The sequence below is a fragment of the Apium graveolens genome, chromosome 8 (genome assembly GCF_009905375.1).
Source record: "Apium graveolens cultivar Ventura chromosome 8, ASM990537v1, whole genome shotgun sequence".
Taxonomy (NCBI): domain Eukaryota; kingdom Viridiplantae; phylum Streptophyta; class Magnoliopsida; order Apiales; family Apiaceae; genus Apium; species Apium graveolens.
The window spans coordinates 5,072,518-5,093,075 of NC_133654.1; the positions used below are offsets into that span (position 1 = coordinate 5,072,518).

Here is a 20,558-nt window from a genome sequence, read left to right on the forward strand (position 1 = left end):
AACTTTACTGTGGGGATAAAGCGAAAGGATTAATAGGATAGAAAAATCGGATGTAGTTTAACAGTTCAGTTATATTTAATTCAATCCACTTATTTTTATTAGTTACTCACAACTTAATACATTTTTCCATATTTTATAATTTATAATTATTTAAAATTACAATAGAACATCTATTTTATATCTATTAATGTATTGATAATATATATAATGATCAAGAAAAATTTATACAATTAATCGAATTTCAAAAGTTGAATCAGTTTTATAATTTGTAGAAGATTAAGCTGTGATTAATCGGTTAAATCGGGATTCGACAACCAGACCAGCAATGACAGGAAGAATAAACGTGATGATAGCCTAAAGCAGGATTATTGACGTGTGGAAGACTTGGAGTCAATATTGTCGAGGGGAAGGATGTTTAGTCCTTAAACATAAAACTAGGTCACACATAAATGATTCATTGAAGCCATTATTTTTGACCCTCGGACTTGTTAGCTTTTCATATACAAACCAGCTGGTCATGATTTGTGCTGGAAAGATATCAGTAGTTGATATGACAATAGAAAGGGAAAAGAAAATACAATCACCTATCTTGCTATTTATACATCCCCGTAGTTCATGCATTATTCATTTAGAGTTGAAAAACACAATAGTATATCAGATGGCTGTCAAGTTGTTAATGCTACTCATGTTAATGTTCATAACTGGAGCATTTGCACAGAATACTACTAATATGTCTGTTGCATTGCCCGGATGTCAAGAAAGATGTGGCAGCCTTGCTGTTCCTTACCCATTCGGAATCGGAGCAAACTGTTCACCTTACCGGTCAATGGTAATATCATGCAACACCTCTTTTAGTCCACCTAAAGCTTTCTTAGACAGCCGCATCTACTATATCGAGAACGATACTATAACAAATCTAGAGGTGCTGAAAATATCATTAGAAGCAGGAACGATTCACATCAACTATCCAATTACCACAGGATGTACGGATACACCTTCTACCACAGATGTTGTATTAAATGAAGCCTTAACATTCTCAAACACTGAAAATCTATTCACTTCCATGGGCTGCGACAATCTTGCTTTATTATATACCATTGACGTTAACCCAATAGGAGTTGGAGGGTGCATATCACGGTGCAATCCATTCTTAAAAAAGGACAACACTTGTTCTGGGCTTAATTGCTGCCAAACACGATTTCTTCCATCCTTACAGTCCGTCAGGCTATCTTTCACAAGTAGCTTTTCAAAGAAACAATGCAGCGGGTCGCCCAGGTACGTAACTACCAGCTGGGTACTAAATTTTTTACGACAATGCTGAATTCACTTTATTTTTCTCCATCTCTCAAAGATTGATTTGCATATCATATGTGTTATATTTTGAAGTAATTTAAAAAAAAATCGGTTTCTAATTTCTATTCTAAAATTTATTTGTGTTAGACTAGCCCCACACTACAAGAAAAAGAAGTAAAAGCGACCACATAAAAGCGACCGACTATAAATTCCACCGAAATTGGTGGCTTTTAAGGTTAACTTTATATGTCCTTAAAACATAATTAAAAACGACCGCTCTCGGTGGAATTTAATGAGCGGTCGCTTTTGTTCGGTAGAATTTGAAAGCGGTGGCTTTTAGCCGGTGGCTTTTATCAACAAAAGCAACCGCCAAATTTAAAGAATTAAGAATATATGGCTTCAGGCCATTTTTGTGTTTGAAATTGACCATATAAAATCCACCGTCTTCAGTGACTTTAATAAGTAAGCGAGAAATTTAAAATTCAGTGAAAATCAAGAAACGGGATGTTTAAATTTTCACCAAAATGTTAAAGGGGCTGTGTGAAACTTTGACTTGAATTAAAAGCAACCGCCAAAGCGGTCGCTTTTATATAAATTCCACCGCGAAAAATAATTTCGACCAGGTTAAAAGCCATCGAGATAAGGCGGTCGATTTTGTACTAAATTCCACCGATTTCAGTTGTTTATAGGTAAAAGCAACCGATTTTAAACCGGTGGGTTTTAGCCTTTTTGCTTGTAGTGCCATATATATATCCAAAATAATCTGGTCGATTGATACAATATAATTATATTATGAAATGTATGTTGCATTTTTATGAGGTGTTGGGTTTTCACATATATGATATAATAGGATTAATCGTGATCGGTGTTTACTTTTTTGGTCGAATTTTACGTTGTTTGACTATGAGTAGTGCCACGTTAGCTTGACATGTGTCGGGGTCCATCGTATGTATCGTGGGTCACCACCTGACATGTGAGTGACCGCGGACACGTGAGCATACACTTTAATGAAGAAGGATAACTCTGATCGTGTATTACGACCGTCCTTTAGTTATTTTTTGATTATTACAACCAAAACAATGGTAAATATAACATATGACACGTTAAAAAAGAATGACAACTCTGACCGTTAATTATGACTGTGGTTTGATCATATTTATTTCATTATGACCAAACACTCGGTCGACAAGTCAAAACAAATCATTGAAGTATAACGTTAGAAAAAAGAGTATTCAATTAAATCTGCAGAGGTTATAAACAATGTGTATAATATATTAAACATCATATATGTTATATATATAAGATAATCTTTTCCTATTTATTTTTTCATTAAAAATATTTAATAACATTATTCATACCATTCATAATAGTTTAATTAATATTGTCTTATTAATATATAAGAATTATATAACCTGCACAACCCTAAACCCTAAACCTACACCCTAAATGAATAAGATAATAAAATCTACAAGTTTTACATATTAATTATTATTAATATAAAATTAGATGGTAAAACCAAATTTGGATAAACGAATAATGAATATACAGTTTTTTTTATTACAAAAAAAGTCCTAATACCGACCGGTTTTTCAGTTTTTGGTGGGTCTAAGTACGGTCGTTATATTTTATTTTTTTGATTGAGCGCCATAATTTGACAATTTGGGCGAAAATGAAAATTTTGAAACACCCGCCATGATATTACTATAGGTTTTTCGGTATTCGGTCGGTATAAATGAGGTCTTTACAGGTACCGACTGATTTGGTCGTTATCGGGCCAGTGGTGTTTCTTTGAAATTGTTATAATCACAATTTTAACCGACCGTTTTTTTTTGCGAAGTCGGTCGATACTGATGATTTTGAATGGTAAAAACAGTCAGTATTCGTGTATTCGGTCAGTTTAAGGGATAATTTAATGGCAATATAAATTTTATTTTTTGCCACTCTTGGACAACATCTAGTACGATATCCATATCAATCAACAATAGCATCAATAATATTAAACATAATGAAGGAAAATGTTTTGACAAATAATTAGTTACAAATTATAATCATTGCTTTCTTTATTACTATCACTTTCACTATCTTCTCTTTCATCTTCGTCTTCATTAGATTATCTATAATTGGAACATTTGCATATGTGAAAATCAACGAACAAAAAAATGATCGCACGAGTCTAGGAATTTGTTCTTCTTGGAAAGCGTTTTTTCTAGGGTTATTTATAGACTTACCATGAGAATGATGTTTACTTATAACAACCATGTGTATATTACTTTGTGGTGTAATTACACTTGGAGCATTGTAAACTTGATTAGCTTAACTAGCCAAGATGAAAACGTCCTTCGATCTTAGCCTTGAAGTCGAATCAACAAGAACAACACTATTTTTGTCAACACTATTTTTGTCAACTCGTATACTGGATCCGGAACTATCAAACCAATCACCATTAAATAAGAATACATGATCTCCCCTTTGATACACAAGTTTGATGACTCCTTGTAAATTACCATAAATGACCATAATCGCTGCTCAAAATATTATTATTCGAGGTACATTTCACAAGACTCTCGAATTAGATGCTAAAATTTTCGTTGTTTGAAACTTATATCCATTAACAATATAAGTTTCATATAACAATATCCATTTTACCGGCCCCGCCAGCAAGTTCTTAAAACGAGAACAATTGGCATCATTATTGTCAACTTTCCTACTCAACCTAGTTTTGAATCCACCTTTCATTGCTCTCTCCAATTTACCTGGTGTTGTATTTGGTTCATTTTCTTTAATAGGTGTTGGTTACAGGCAAGTATCTATAATTTGCTGATATGATGCCGCCATATACATTGGATATTTTAGCTAACTAAATTAAATACAGGTATGCATTCATTGTTGATCAGAACTGGTTTGAAAATTTAAAAGATATCTACAGTGTGCAAACCATGGAAGCAGTTCCTGCAGTGGTGAATTGGAGAACTACAGGGGTTAGAGATGTCGCTGAACCCTTCCCTAATAGCACCTTATGCGGAGTAAACACTTTTTTTACAAACCAAAACCTGTGCGCTTGTAGGAAAGGATACCAAGGAAATCCTTATTTGCGGGATGGATGTCAAGGTAAACCATATGAAGTTGATTATGACAAAAAAAAAAATCCATTTTCAGACTAGTACCTTTAGTTGATTCTTCTCCTGCAAGGATGTAATTCACTCTAATAACTTACCGATTTGAGTCTGATAAGATTTTTTAATGTCAGATATCGATGAGTGTGCACTGAAATCAGACAGATGCAAGCATTTCTGTAGCAATACGCCAGGAAACTACACTTGCTCATGCAAAGATGGGTGGCTCCTTGTTGACAACTATAAGTGCCTGAAGTTAGAGGTTGATCACACTCTCAAGAAAGCTTCAATCTTAGTAACAGGTATAATTTGCACTCTAATAATTTCTGGAATTGTTCATGAATTCATGTGCAAGAAAGACTGTGTAAAATTACACATTACGTAATTTTAGCAGAAGTAAAGTGCATTTTGTGTACTCGTACTTTACTCAAAACACCACTTGCATTACTGTAATTTGGTCAGATTGTTATAGTAACATAAAATTATCTACCTTTTTGGACTAAATTCTTCTTTGCTAAATTCTTAAATATATTCAATATCACTTTACTATTTTAGATATAATAACTGACATCTTTCATTATGATCGGTACTCTAGCCACTTCCGCTGCTCTAGGGGTGATTTTGGCTGCTACATGGTGGTTGTACAATTTTAATAGACGAAGAAACATACGTAAACTCAAGGAGAAGTACTTTAAAAGAAATGGTGGCCTGCTATTAGGTCAACAAGTATCTTCTAGCCAAGGTAACGTGGAGACATCCAAATTGTTTATTTCAAACGAGTTGGAGAAGGCCACTGACCACTTTAGCATAGATCGAATCGTGGGACAAGGAGGACAAGGTACTGTCTATAAAGGAATGTTGACAGATGGAAAAATAGTAGCAGTGAAAAGATCAAAGATAGAAGATGAAAGCAAACTAGAACATTTCATTAATGAGGTTGTCATTTTATCACAAATAAACCACAGAAATATAGTGAAGTTACATGGATGCTGCTTGGAGACAGAAGTTCCTTTACTTGTTTATGAATTTATTCCTAATGGAACACTTATGCAGTATATCCATGAGGATAATGATTACTTTCCACTTACATGGGATGTCCGCTTACGTGTTGCGGCAGAAGTTGCACGAGCACTTTACTATTTACATTCTGCTGCATCAATACCAATATATCATCGAGATATTAAGTCAACAAATATACTTCTGGACGATAAGTACAGAGCAAAAGTAGCAGACTTCGGAACTTCAAAATCAATTTCTATTGATCAAACTCACCTGACTACAAGAGTACAAGGTACATTTGGTTACTTGGATCCTGAATACTTCCAGTCAAGCCAGTTTACAGATAAAAGCGATGTTTATAGCTTCGGGGTAGTTCTTGCTGAGCTTTTGACAGGACTGAAACCAATCTTGACTACTAGACTTGATGATGAAGCACGGGGTTTAGCAACACTTTTTTTGTTAGCAATGGAAGAAAACCGTTTATTAGATATTATTGATTCACGGATTGTTAACGAGGAAAAAAAGGAAGAGATGATAGTATTTGCTAATGTTGCATATAGATGCTTGAACTTGAATGGGAGGAAAAGGCCAGCAATGAAACAAGTTGTGGCGGACCTAGAGAGTATTAAAAATACAGATGTACAAAACTATGAAGACGTGGAATTTGGAAACAATGAAGTCAATGCCCCCTGGGAGTCAGACTTTACTTCATCTTCTATAAGTTCCACCGGATATCACACTCTCAGTGTTGACATACAGCCCCTTGTGAAGGTCTGTTATGAATCGTATACAATATATATATAGCTGTGTGTTTATATAAACTGGAGAAAACAAAGATAATGCTGAACTGCTTCTTTTATTACTACTACGGTTACATTATATAGACTTAAACAACAAAGATTAATAATTGACTCCTACAAATTAGGATCTAAACAGAAAGTCCTGAACAAACTACATCACTAACATATTTATTCTGCAGCACTCCTACATTATCTCCATGCTGGATTGCCACAACTGCCAGTAGCTAAAGACTCGCACAAACACAGCAACAGTTCTTTTGTTCAAATTAAATCCCAACAGATTCCCCCTTAATTTGAACATGTCTGAGCACAATTGTAGACTCCAAGCAAATTCCTCATAAACTCAAACTTAACAGCAGCCAGTGGTTTAGTAAGTGAATCTGCACGTTGTTCTTCCGTTCTTACGTGCTTAACCTCGATCTCTCCATTCTCCACACACTCGCGTATGTAGTGATACCGGATATCTATATGTTTGCTACGACCATGGAATACCGGATTTTTAGCCAAATCAATCGCAGACTGATTATCAATGAACAAAGTAACTGGACCAACATTAATTTTTGCAATCTGAGACAACAGCCTTTTTAACCAAACTGCCTGGCATGCTGCAGCAGTCGCAGCCATGAACTCGGCTTCGCACGAAGAAAGTGCAACGCATCTTTGTTTTTGAGACGCCCACGTTATCAAACTATTATTTAGGTAGAACATCATGCCTCCTGTGCTTCTCCTATCTTCCACGTTGCCGGCCAGGTCACTATCTGAGTATCCGATCAACACCTCATTCTCTTTATTGTGCAAATACATCAGGCCAAACTCGAGAGTCCCTTTCACATAACGAAGTATGCGTTTTGCTGCAGCTTGGTGTAGTATAGTTGGCCTTTCCATGAACCTGCTCACAATGCCCACCGCATACGCCAAGTCTGGTCTGGTATTGACGAGATATCTCAGGCCACCAATTACACTTTTGAACTCAGTGGGATTTACTTCTGTACCTCCCTCGTCCTTGCTTATGACTTCCTTGGGATGCATAGGAACCTTAGTTGGATTGCAGTGCAACATACCAGCTTTATTAAGTATTTTCTTCGCATAACCAGTCTGTTTTAAGCAGATGTAGCCTTTTCCCTGCTCAACTTCTATACCAAGGTAGTGGCTTAGCTTGCCTAAGTCGCTCATATCAAAGACTTGAGCCATTTGCTTTTTAAATTCTGTGATGGCTGCCAAACTTGCTCCAGTCACTAGAATGTCATCTACGTAAACGCCAATTACCAAAGCTTCATTTCCCACATTTTTGGTGTAAACAGCTTGCTCGTATGCACATCTGACAAAACCCAGTTCTTCTAGACATTTATTTAACTTTGCGTACCATGCTCTTGGTGCCTGACGAAGGCCATACAGGGCTTTAACAAGTTTGTAAACTAGATGTTCCTTGCCTGGCTTAACGAATCCTTCAGGTTGCCTGACATAAACCTCTTCCCTGATTTCACCATTTAAAAAGGCCGTTTTAACATCAAGGTGGTGCACCTCCCAATTACCCTTTGCAGCAAGAGCAAGCAGTAGCCTTATTGTCTCGATACGAGTAACTGGTGCAAAAAGTTCATCAAAATCAACGCCCTGTTTCTGTACATATCCCTTGGCAACAATTCTGGCCTTATGCTTGACAATCTTCCCATTTGCATCTCTCTTAATCTTGTAAATCCATTTCAGGTCAATGGGTTTACGTCCTGGAGGCAGTTCCGTTAGCTTCCAAGTCCCATTTCTTTCGACAGCATTCATCTCAACTTTCATAGCTTCCATCCATTCAGTCCCCTTTGAAGCTTGAGTATAATTTACAGGTTCATCTAAACCCATCAAGTACAACTCTTCGTCCTCCAATTCAATGGGTTCACTTTCATTATAGATATCACTTAATTGCCTGTATTTTCGAGGCTCGACACTTGATTCTGAACTTGCAACAGAACCAGCAGATTCCGGTGACCTTTCGGTATCACTTCCAGAAATTGTGTCAGACACATCATCGATTGTGGTATGATCACTGTAGCCATCACCTTGGTTGGATGTTCTTTGAGTGGAACATGCTGCTTCTTCTCCATTTTCATTGAGCTCATTGGATGTCACCAAATTATTCATCGCCACAGTAAAAGATCCCAGTTGTGCATTAATCATATCTTTCGAGCTTTCTGACCAGTTCCATGCTTTCCCCTCCTCGAACACAACATCTCGACTTACACAAATAGTTTCCTTCTCTGGATCATACATTCTGAATGCTTTTGTGCCAGCTTCCTTTCCGAGATAGACCATTGTCTTACTTCTGGAGTCTAGTTTTTTTAAATTTGCAGTTGGAACCTTTACATGAGCCACACAACCAAATACTCTGAGATGTTCAACATGGGGTTTTTCCTTCGACCAAGCCTCATAGGGAGTAATTCCGGTTACAGCACGAGTCGGGAGTCTGTTGATCAAATATGTGGCATGACGGACGGCTTCCCCCCAGAAATAATTGGGTAAATTCATTTCCTTCAACAAGCACCTCGCCATCTCAATCAAGGTTCTGTTACGTCTCTCCACTACACCATTCTGCTGGGGAGAGTAGGGAGCTGAAAAGTGCCTGACTATTCCTGCTTCTTCGCAATACTGAGTAAATTCCCTGGAAGTAAATTCCCCTCCGTTATCTGTTCTAAAAGTCATGATCCTTTTTTCTGGACTATCTTCAACTAAAACACGAAAACGTTTAAATGCATCGAATGCCTCACTCTTATTTTTTAAAAGATACGTCCACATTACTCTGCTATAATCATCGATTAAAACAAATACATATTTGTTACCTGCTGGAGTACATGGCGTGATAGGTCCACACAGGTCACCATGGACTAGCTCGAGTGTCTTTTTGGCAGTGAAGCTTGATTTTTGAGGGAATACCTTTCTCGCTTGCTTCGACATTAAACATCTGGTGCACACATCGTTAGTTGGTTGAATTTTAGGCATTCCAAGCACCATGTTTTGAGCACTCATAAGTTTCAAGGCCTTAAAATTGATGTGGCCCAAACGTGAGTGCCACAACCAATTTTCGTTGTCACTCCTTGCTGCAAGACACATTGACTCACTGCTGTTTATGATGATTTTGTACAGGCGATTGGGCGATCGCTTTACCTTCATCAATAGATCACCCTTGTCTTCGTGTACCCAAAGATTTTCACCTTTAATAATTATCCTGTACCCATTTTCCGAAAGCTGTCCAAGGCTAATAATATTACTTCGAAGTGAAGGAATATAATATACCTCGTTCAGAACTCTACTTTCTCCGTTCTTGCATTTCAAAATTATAGATCCTTTACCCTTTATTTGAACCATCGATCCATCGCCAAATTTCACCTGTCCTGTTACCTTAGTGTCTATCTCTCTGAACTTTGAGAATTGTCCAGTCATGTGGTTACTGGCACCATTGTCCAAGTACCACAGATTTGACTCTATCTCTTTCGTACCTTTGTGGTTTAACCTGGGCATTACTTGCTCTTCATTGATCATTAGTGTTCCGTTCTTTTCTTTCGTGCTTTCCACCACCAATAGTGCAGGTTCGTCGTCTGGAATCTGTATCATGTTAGCTTCCTCCTTAATTTCTTTTTCTCGCCTGGGTTTCTTACATTCAACTGCATAATGACCATAGGCGCTGCAGTTGAAACAGCGAACCTTACTTTTATCTCGAGCACCTCGATTGTATTCCTTACTTCTGTTCTTTTGTGAAGTATCAGGATTTCCTTTATTTGAGCGTCTCATCCATTCATCTCTTGTTAGCAATAATTTGCTCTCGTCTTCCCTTTCACGTTCAATCCATTCCTCCCTAGTCAGCAATAATTTTCCTCCCCCTGTCTCGGGTTGTCCTTTAATTCTCTCCTCATGAGCCTTCAGCGACCCCACGGTTTCCTCCATTGTCATTACACTGAGATCCCCGAACTGCTCTATAGTAGATGCGATTTGTAAAAATTTAGAGGGTATCGCTCGTAGTAATTTCTTTACCACATAGCTTTCTGTCACTTCTTCTCCTAGTGCACGTATGTTTGTGACTAGGTTGTTCAACTTCATGGAGAAGTCATCCACTAATTCTGAGTCTTTCATTGTCATGGACTCGAATTCTGCCTTGAGTGTTTGAGCTCTTGCAGTCTTGACTCTCTCCGCTCCTTGGCATAATGTCCTAATTGCCTCCCATGCTTCCTTAGCTGTCTCCTTGTCCGCAAGAGAAAGAAGAACGTCTTCTGGGATACCCTGGTATATTGCTGCCACAGCCGTTTTATCCATCTTATCGTCAACCGTCGTTGATTTAGGATTCTTAGGTGATATTGCATCCCAAACGCCATGAGCCTGCATATACACCTTCATTTTCATAGCCCATGCTGTATAATTAGCTCTTGTCAACATGGGATAGTTCAAGCTGATCATTCCATCTTTGTTCTTACCCGTCTCCATCGACTGTGCCTTAGGCATGTACTTGGGCATAAACAGATTCTTCTGGCTCTGATACCAGATTGAAGGTCTGTTATGAATCGTATACAATATATATATAGCTGTGTGTTTATATAAACTGGAGAAAACAAAGATAATGCTGAACTGCTTCTTTTATTACTACTACGGTTACATTATATAGACTTAAACAACAAAGATTAATAATTGACTCCTACAAATTAGGATCTAAACAGAAAGTCCTGAACAAACTACATCACTAACATATTTATTCTGCAGCACTCCTACATTATCTCCATGCTGGATTGCCACAACTGCCAGTAGCTAAAGACTCGCACAAACACAGCAACAGTTCTTTTGTTCAAATTAAATCCCAACACCTTGTGATGACAAACTAGTGATCCCAAGACGTTATACGTAAAATGTTTGAAGTCATGTTTTCTTTGAATTTCTAAAGACTGTAGATCTTTTATTAAATATGAATTAATAGTGATGCAAAAAAGGTGAAAGTTATTTGTGAACTGAGTTCTATTCCTAGTATATTCCAATACCAAATTCTTATTAATTTGTAGTTCAAAATTATTTGCAATAAAAGTGAAAAAGTGAAATCATATATAGAGCTACTTTTTCTTGTTTCAACTTGTATGAATTGTATCATGTATAGTGTCGGTTTGGGAAATCTTAAAATAAGTAACTTATAATTTAAAATGAATAAGAAACTTATAAGTGATAATTAGATAGATACTTATAAGTTAAATAAGTGTATGGTTAAATTTCAGATTTTTTTATTTAAATAAACTAAAATAAATAAATTTTAAATACAATTATCTTAATTCATAAATTTTAAATGAGAAAGACATGTAAAAATATAAATCTTAAAATCAAAGTTAATAAAAAATCGAAAAATAAAAATAAGTTGGGAAAAAGTACGGCTAACATTCAATTTATCAGTTTATAAGTTGTAAATTTAACTTATAAGCTGGTCGACAAACACTTGTCGATAAGTATTTACGAGCTTATAACTGAATAAACCACTTATTTTTTGCGGTCAAACTATATATGCTTATTTTTTGCGGTCAAACTATATATGTCCTTGTTGCTGCTTTAAGTTTCGATTCCATCAGAAGTCGCTGATATGCCAATGATACCAACCGGCAAGGCTGTAGATAAAAATACAGAGGCCTGCAATCTGTCCCTGAAAATTATTTCACATACAAAGTTATTATGGGGCAGAAGAATTATCACTAATTAACATTAACTGTCTCCATATTTTCTCAACTGAAAGTATCTCAACATATTGAGGTGCGAGGAAACATTATCTACGTTCCCCAGTATGCACTACTAGAAATATTGCATCAGACATGGGTTTATAACCGATGTTAGAAAAAAATTGAACCGATATCTTTGCGTGTGATGTTAAATTTCATTAACGTTTAACATCGGATTTTAGCCGATATCTATTACATAGTTTTACATCGGTTAGCTATAGTCAATCGTTGTTGAATGACACTTATTACATCGGTTAACTTGAAGAATATTGCATGAAATAATGTTAAACACATCGATTTTGCTAACCTAACCATGTCTAATAATGCTCTTTGACACTGTGTAACATAGAAACGGATGTTATATACTTTTATAGACATCGGTTCTTTTGTAGTAACCGATGTTATAAATGTATATAGACATAATGCAACTGATCAATAAACATCAGTTTACAATAATTAAGTGATGTTAAATTCACCCTTTTTAACTAATATTTGCACATTTGTATATACAAACCAAAATCAAACCGTAGAAAAAATATCCAACCAAAAAACACATATCATGACCAAACAATCTATTATAGCTTAGCTATTACTAATATTTTAATCATTAAATTAAAGGCTATTTTGAACGCTATTACTATTACTATTTTAAAGCTCCTTTCAAGGCTATTTTGCACTAATCTGACCAGTATCAAGCTCGATTTGTGGTTAAATAGGGTTAAGTTCGATTTTGGGATGTAAATTAGGGTTTACGAGAAAGAAGAGAAACATAGAAGAGATGAGTGAGATGGAGTCGAGATCTGAGAGAGAGATTCCAGGTGTTTGAAACCGAGGTTTGAGAGAGAGACGTCTACCGCGCGGGGGAAATTGACAATTGATTTGAAATTCCAGGTGTTTGAAACCGAGGTTTGAAGTCGACTTTTGCAATCGATGAGTGAGAGAGAAAGAGAGTTTGGGTACGACTTTGTGAGCAAAAAGGGAGATATTTTTGGAAGGGGGAAATAAAATATTTTAATAGGGGAAAGTAAGTTTTAATTAAAGGGAAGAAATTTGTCTACCGCGCGGGGGAAATTGACAATTGATTTGAAATTTTGAAATTGCTGGCTATAAAATTGTAAAACTGGCTATAAACAACGGCCGGTATAAAAAACCGATGTTAAAATGAAAAAAAAATTATTTGGCATTTTTTAGAATTAGACATAGACAACAGCTATTATACATAACTGATGTAAACATTATACTTTAACATCGCTTTTAAAAAAATCGATGTTAAAAACTATTTAACATCGGGTGCATTACGTGTCGATGTCTAAACACCGATGTCGTATGCACTATCTCTAGTAATAATAGTTGCACCGATGCCGTATGCACTATCTCTAGTAATAATAGTTGCACCAATATCAATCAGCACTCCATTGCCAATCTTCGGGTGCCTATCACCTCCAGAGCCTTAGTAGTACCCCGGGGGCTAGCCCTCAGATTCAAGGGTAGTAGACGAAATCAGTTTATGCAGTTTTAACATACATACACACATCTATATATATCATGCAATTTCATACTCCCTCCGTCCCACCCATTTGTATACATATGGGGTGTGGCACGAAAGTTAAAAAAAATATAATTTGACGAAGAGAAGTAAGAAAAATGAGTAAAGTGATGGTATCGATTAATATTTGATGTATAAAGTGGGTGTGGCGGAAGAAAAAAGTGGATGTGAGTGTATAAAACTTTAATATTAATTTAAACTTTGATGTTAATTTAATATTATAAAACTTTACTATTTTTGACATGGATACAACTCAATAAGAACGAGGGAGTATATATATACTTAAAAAGTTGAAATTTTAAGGATACTTGAGTGTCCGGGCCTAGATGCAAGTTTTGTTCGCCGATAATCACGGACACCCCTGCAATCCTCCGCCTAGTGTCACGTGGTAATAAATTATATAGTTACCAATGGGTGCAGTCAATTTTAGATTGAAGTGCCGACAGTGAGTCCAAACATCAAATCTTGTCACCTACTCTGGGTCCTGATTACGGTATATGTTTCTTTGGTGATCAAATGATACTTGAAGAGGTTAACATACAGGTGCAATCTGCTTAACTTAATTTACTTCAATCTGCCACGCAAGCCTACCATTTTTTTTTTGCTAAATCACGCAAGCCTACCTTATTCTCTTTAATGTAAGAATTATGATCATTTTCAATATTCAAATTGGTAAACATTTCAAAACTTGGAGGTGATAATCAATAAGTCCAGTTATAAATCCTTGCTAGCTAGACAAGCAAGGGAGCCTTTGAAATTACGTAGGGCAGACCCAAGATTATTGCCGATCATTTAGAAATAAGATTATTGCCGATCATTTAGAAATTTATTGAATTTTTTTACAAACAATTAGTAAACTTACTTAATCAACATTCTCAAAAAATTAGCCACTTGGTTAAACCGGGTTTTGTCATTTTCAAAATTTTCTAATGCAATCTTGGTGCGGTGACACTCGAACTGCTGTAACAATCTTACGTTAGTGAGAATTGAATCGATTTTTTTTAAGTGTTATTAAATTCAAATTTTTAACTAAATTAGATGAATTTTTCATAACCATTTCTTATTTGAGCAATACGAATAATTACTAACTTAAATTTAAAAATCCTTTCTATTCTGGACTTGTGAAATGTTTAAACCTCTGATATATAGTTGACGCGAAGACTTTTTAAATCTTCTCATTCTAAAAACATGATCATGATTTATCTCTATATCTGCGGGTGATTTGTAATTGATATGATGTTTTGCCTTTTCTTATCTTATAACCAAAGATTGTACGAATACAAGTGATGATGAGGATAATCCAGAAATAATTTAACTATGCGATTTAAATTTAGGACACTGAAAATAGATTCATTGTCATGGGCTGCAACAATCTTGCTTTATTAACACTCGGAGATAAATTGCTGGAAAACAGTTGTGTACTGAGCATGCTTTCTAAACAAGTTTATATTTGGGAGAAGAAGCAGTACTATAATGTCTAAGCCAGTAACTACTACAAGAAAAACAGCTAAATACAACCGGTTTAAAACTGGTTGTATTTAGCTAAATTCGACCGTTTTCGGTTGTATTTAGCTAAATACGACCGGTTTTTGGACCGGTTGTATTTGCTCGAGTAAAACTTAGTAAAATATCTAACTATTAAAACTGAAATTAAAACAATAATTATAATTTAAAACAAATACAAAATAAATTAAAACTGAAATTATAATTATTAATTGAACGATAAATATCTAACTATCATAATAATCTTTTTTTGCAAGAACTAAAATATAAATTTCATGTAAATTTTATTCTATATTTTTTCCCAGAAATTTTTCGCCCTTTTTAAAAATAATTCGACCGAAATTGGTTGAATTTAGTACAAAATTCGTTGGCGGGAAAATTCTCTCCATTTTTTGGCAAGGCTAAATTCGACCGAATGCGGTTGAATTTAGGAGCACGCCTAAACTCAACCGTATACGGTTGTATATAAATACGGTTGTATTTATCATGTTGTAATTAGTAAGGCTAAATTCGACCGAGTGCGGTTGAATTTAGAAGCACACCTAAACTCAACCGTATACGGTTGTCTATAAATACGGTTGTATTTATTCGGTTATAATTAGTAAGGCTAAATTCGACCGAACGCGGTTGAATTTAGGAGCACGCCTAAACTCAACCGTATACGGTTGTACATAAATACGGTTGTATTTATTCGGTTGTAATTACTACTAAATCCGACCGCTTAAATATGACCATATTTAAATACGACCGCATGCGGTTGTATTTAGCCGTGCCCTTAATTTCAACCGAAAACGGTTGAATTTGATGTTGGTTGTATTTATGCGGTTGTATTTAGTCTTGTTTTCTTGTAGTGAACATGTTCTAATTAAGTTTATCTCAACCCAGAGAACGGTAAAACACCTAGTCCGCCAGCAAAAGCAACACATAAAACTGAAGCTAAACACTCTTCCGGGTAATTATCTAAACATAATTGAAGGAAGACTTCTATAATTTTGACTTATTTTAATTGACTAATATTTTTTAATAATGGTAGTGTTGGAAATAATAATTCAAAATTATTTGAATTGTTTTTTTGGATTAATTTTGATGAGGTTTTTAGAAATAGTGTTTGAAAATTATTAGATAATATATTATTTGAAATTCTAGATTGGATGTTAGTGGGATAGGGTTAGCTATTTTTTAGGTGTTTTTGTTAAATGTGTAGCCTATATAAAGAAGGCTTACATAGTATTTTAATGTATGTATGACATCTGATAATAAAATTTAGTTTTGTTTTTAGTTTACCCTTTTAGAATACTTTTATCATTTATCATTTATATATAAAAATCCAACATGGTATCCGAGCTATGTTCGATTGAGTAACTGGGCGTCAAAAATTGCTGCTAATAAATGAAGAAATGGAAGACAACAGATGGTAGTGCTCATAGAGATTCACGAAGAATGTGTCTGAAGGCCTAAAAAAATACATATTTGTTTTGAGTTGTGGGTGAAAAGTGCACCCTGGAGAGAAGTACTTCAAAATTGTTTTTGATAAGAAGTGCATCAAACTTGATAGTGGTGAGAAGTGCATCACAAAATGAAGAGATGGTGATGAGAAGTGCATCACAAAAATGAAGAGAAGTGTTTCATAAATTTAAGATTAAGAGGGTGATTGTTGGAATAATCTTAAATTTAGTTATTAATTATTTTGGTTATTTATTTAAGTTATGTTTTAAATAAGATGTGTTTTGTTTTATGTGTACCAAGACTAGGTCAGCTGGGAGTTACGCAATATTAGGAGTATTTGAATAAGTCTGGAGTGATGGAGATAATGGGAGTGAATCCTATTTACTAGCCTATCAGCTCTGTTAGTTGATTTTATCAGTTCTATATATTTTGTAAGGCGTATATGAAAAAACTATGCACGTATTAATTATGTTTTCTCTCGGTTTCAATATATTAACAAAATGAGCATTTGCTCACAGAAGCTGTCTCATACTTATATATTTATATAGTTTTAGAACTAATTTTCTACAGGTAGACCCTGCATTCTTAACAACTACACCAATCAAAACACTTAAAACTTATATGTTTAAGTGCTTAGTAAGTGCTCAAGGATACACACATGTAAATGGATTTCTTAAATGCCCCCTGAATGAAACACTTTTACCCTTTTTAGTAAATATGGAACGAAATGGAACTCCCTCAGTTCACATCTATGAATAAAAATTGTCCTAATTTCAATTATTTTCGCTCTCCCAGGAAATAATTTATGGATCCTCCTGCCGGAATGTGAGGTTTAAAGTATGAAACAACTTGGGAAAAGGAGAACAGTGTATGGGCTTAATTCTGGAAAATGATACATAAAATTAAATACAATACATAGGTAACAAGTATCGGAATTTCAGAAGAAGTCGAGGGAGCTTGGTGGTAATTCTAGTAACAAGACAAAACATGAGGGATGTGGCTGCAAAGGAAAGAGAAAAAGAGCTAAACGAGTGAAGGTGCAAAAAACAAAGGTACCATGCATACAAGCAGGACCTACGAGAACATGGAGGAGGAGGAGGAGGAGGAGGAGGGGCCTGTGCAGAAGGAGACTTGGAAAAATCATAAACCCTTTATTTACGTGAAGTCGAGTGAAGTGACGCAAATGTCCTCGCAGTACTCTACAATAACTGGCTTCAAGTCTTTCCATGGGTCAATATTTTTTATGAATATTTTATCTGCCAAAACAAATACTATCATGCATGCATTAATCCATTTTATACACTCAAAGATGAAATACATAACAGCATAGATGAGTGTAAAGTTGTTGCTACAGATGTTGATATTCTCGATGTCAAATCTATCCGATGAATTTTTTCGCTCACAAGCGGTTTTTTCAATTTTTGTGTGAATCATGTCCATAATGACAATGCATATCTATATATATAACTATATGAATCTTCACTTAATCATGAACTGTTTGCAATATGCAGGGCTTCAATTAAGTAAACTTTATTTTTACCGTTTTTCGTAGTTTAAGTTATGGATAAAAAAATATTAGTTACATAGAATTTTATTTAATAAAGGTTTTTTGGTAAATATGGTATTTTGCGAGTTTAAATTGTAAACTAAGTTAAAATTAAACTTGTAAACTAAGTTAAAATTTATTAGAAAGATAGCTTTAAGTTCGAATTGACAAAAACACACATGATTAAACTCTAACTAATTTGAAACTTATAACATTTACAATTTCAAGTTTATTATTACATCCAAGACTTAAATATATATCCAATCTAAAAACATATTAAAGTAGTAAATTTTTTATGTGAATTCCTCTTTATATATTATCATTTATTTGAGGGGATGTGCTTAATATTTTTTAATTCCGTCAATTTAAATTTTTTGGGTGGGCTCTGTCCGGGACTTGTCAGGTGAACTTCCTGTTATGCCCAAAATTTGGTATAAACCTTGTTCGGGTCAAAACCGGGTCAATTGGTCAGAATTGAAGAAGAAATGCCCAAAATTGAGGAACAGATAAGATAATCTTTCCATAAAAGGAAAGAGGGCGCGCCCTTTTGCGTAATCAGGACGCGCCCTATGTTGACGATGGTTGATAGACAGTTGTAATTGTCCATACATGGGAGACGCGCCCTCAAACATAGTGAGGAGGCGCGCCCAATTACTGAAGAAGGGGTGAGGAATTCCTTGGCTGGATTCTTTCCTATGGTGAGCCTTAGGGCGCGCCCTAAGTGAGAGGGATAACTTGGATGAGATTTCAATATGACTGCTTGGACACTTGGGGAAGGACAAACTATGAACGCTTGGATAATAGAGAAGGTGCGCCCTCCCCTCGGGGAAGGAGGCGCGCCCTCATAATGTAAAGGACCTTCAATGTGCTCTGGAAAGAACGTAGGGCGCGCCCTATGTGGGAAATGGTTTTGGACAGGTTCCAGACATGGCTGCTTGGACGGATTCCGTGGAAGACTCAAGGAAGATTGAGATTATTATTACTAACCTATTTGATGCAGGTACTCTATTGACGAACTCCTTCCTGTAGCACATCTACAGGAAAGGCGGTGTCCGTGGTCAGAGACCTCCAGGGGTATGCCTGGACTGAAGGCCTCCTCCTGTAGTCAATGGGTGTCCTCATTGGGGATGTGGGGTGAAAATCTGGTGTGTGCTTTGGGAGCTCTGTCTCTGTAGTCAACGGGTGTCCTCGTTGGGAGACTTTGGAGTATCCTGCACTTTGTACCCAAAAGCTTGGGATCACTTGTCCTGCAATCTGGTAGGGGCTCCTTATCGGGGGACAAGAATGCGTCCAACATTTGGGGTGAACCACGGCTATACCTGCGTCCGCGAACTAGAGAAACAGCTGGTGGCGGAGGGTTATCCTTGGCCAGGGAGATGCCTCATCCGTGAAGTCTCGAAGCCGCGGACGAGCCTTGGGCCTTTGTTCATCGAATCTACCGGTTACTGTTCACGTTACCGACAAAGAACCACCGTCACAGATCTTGTTTCCGGCTACGAACCTCAAGTTTTGTTGTTCCCAAATTCCTCCGTCAACACTTCCTGGTAGTTTTGTAAGCAGACAATACATAGGAGAGAGTAAAAGAAGAAAAGACTGTAAGTGCTGGGAACATGGATCAAAAGAATCCAAATTGAAACAGCTGGAAAAACATGTACATGTTCTGTTTATATGATTCGCTGAAAACTGGCTGTAGAAGAAAAACAAAACAAGAAAGATTTAAAGGACAGTTTGGAGCTTGATGTTAATATAGATAGTTAAAATTTCAAATTTTTGAAGAATGTGTTACAAATTGTTTCTCAAGGGAAAAAAATTATTCAAAAAGACATACTTATTTTTTTGTAGTAGTTAACATGCGGCTCTACTTTTTGGGTGCACACTGGATAAAATTTACGGGCTAACATGCAAACCAAGTGAATCAAGTTAAACCCCATTTAAGCGACAAATTTTGACTCAGAAGACATAATCATAATTTCTTCTCCGGTGAGATCCGAACCTATAACCAAGTGTATAATTATACCCTCTTTTAAACAATTGAGTCAACCCTTGCGGGCGACATACTTATTTATTAACCATCTTTCCGAATAATAAAAGTAGCGTGTAAATAAATTATTAGGCACTAATATTCTAAGCATCAAATTAAAAGTAATGTGATTAAAGTTGGGTCACTATTTTATAATTTAAATAACACTTAATTAAACAAAATGTGGTTCTAACCAGATTCTATGATTATATTAATGTTATGTTTAACGCATTTAAAATCTGGGCGTGCTAAAAATTTACGACATATAATTTAGAATTTTTTTATAATTAATTAGTTGGTATATGTCTTTGAGCAAATGACAATCCTAATGTGAATGATCAATCACACTTATATGTCAATTTTCCCTGAATTTCAAATTTAATAAATTCTAAATATTGGAGTAAGTAACTGAAGGTTTTTAAATTATACTGTAAGAAGAAAGAATTGTAATTATATCAGTGAGGCGATGTAAGGGGAAGAAGGTTGACTCGAAGACTTGTTCAAGTCTTCTCATGCAAACTAAGAACAAGTCATGAGATATTTAAAACTGAAATGACAACCGACAGAAAGAG

General features: G+C 35.7%; 1 protein-coding gene across 1 annotated transcript; it reads left to right on the forward strand.

The window, feature by feature from the left end:
- The first annotated feature begins 550 nt into the window (after positions 1-550).
- Positions 551-11,200, forward strand: LOC141677837 (wall-associated receptor kinase-like 8). Its single transcript, XM_074483913.1, has 5 exons — positions 551-1,275; positions 4,166-4,401; positions 4,541-4,708; positions 5,002-6,167; positions 11,038-11,200. The coding sequence occupies exons 1-5, from the start codon at positions 551-553 to the stop codon at positions 11,053-11,055; spliced, it is 2,313 nt and encodes a 770-aa protein (XP_074340014.1). The 3' UTR covers positions 11,056-11,200.
- The last annotated feature ends 9,358 nt before the right edge of the window (positions 11,201-20,558 follow it).

Excerpts from the sequence above, each read along its gene's own strand:
- LOC141677837 (XM_074483913.1), top strand. The coding sequence starts at position 551 with ATGACAATAGAAAGGGAAAAGAAAATACAATCACCTATCTTGCTATTT. Across the intron at positions 1,276-4,165 it reads CAATGCAGCGGGTCGCCCAG|GTATGCATTCATTGTTGATC; the intron begins GTACGTAACTAC and ends AATTAAATACAG. Across the intron at positions 4,709-5,001 it reads AGCTTCAATCTTAGTAACAG|CCACTTCCGCTGCTCTAGGG; the intron begins GTATAATTTGCA and ends TCGGTACTCTAG.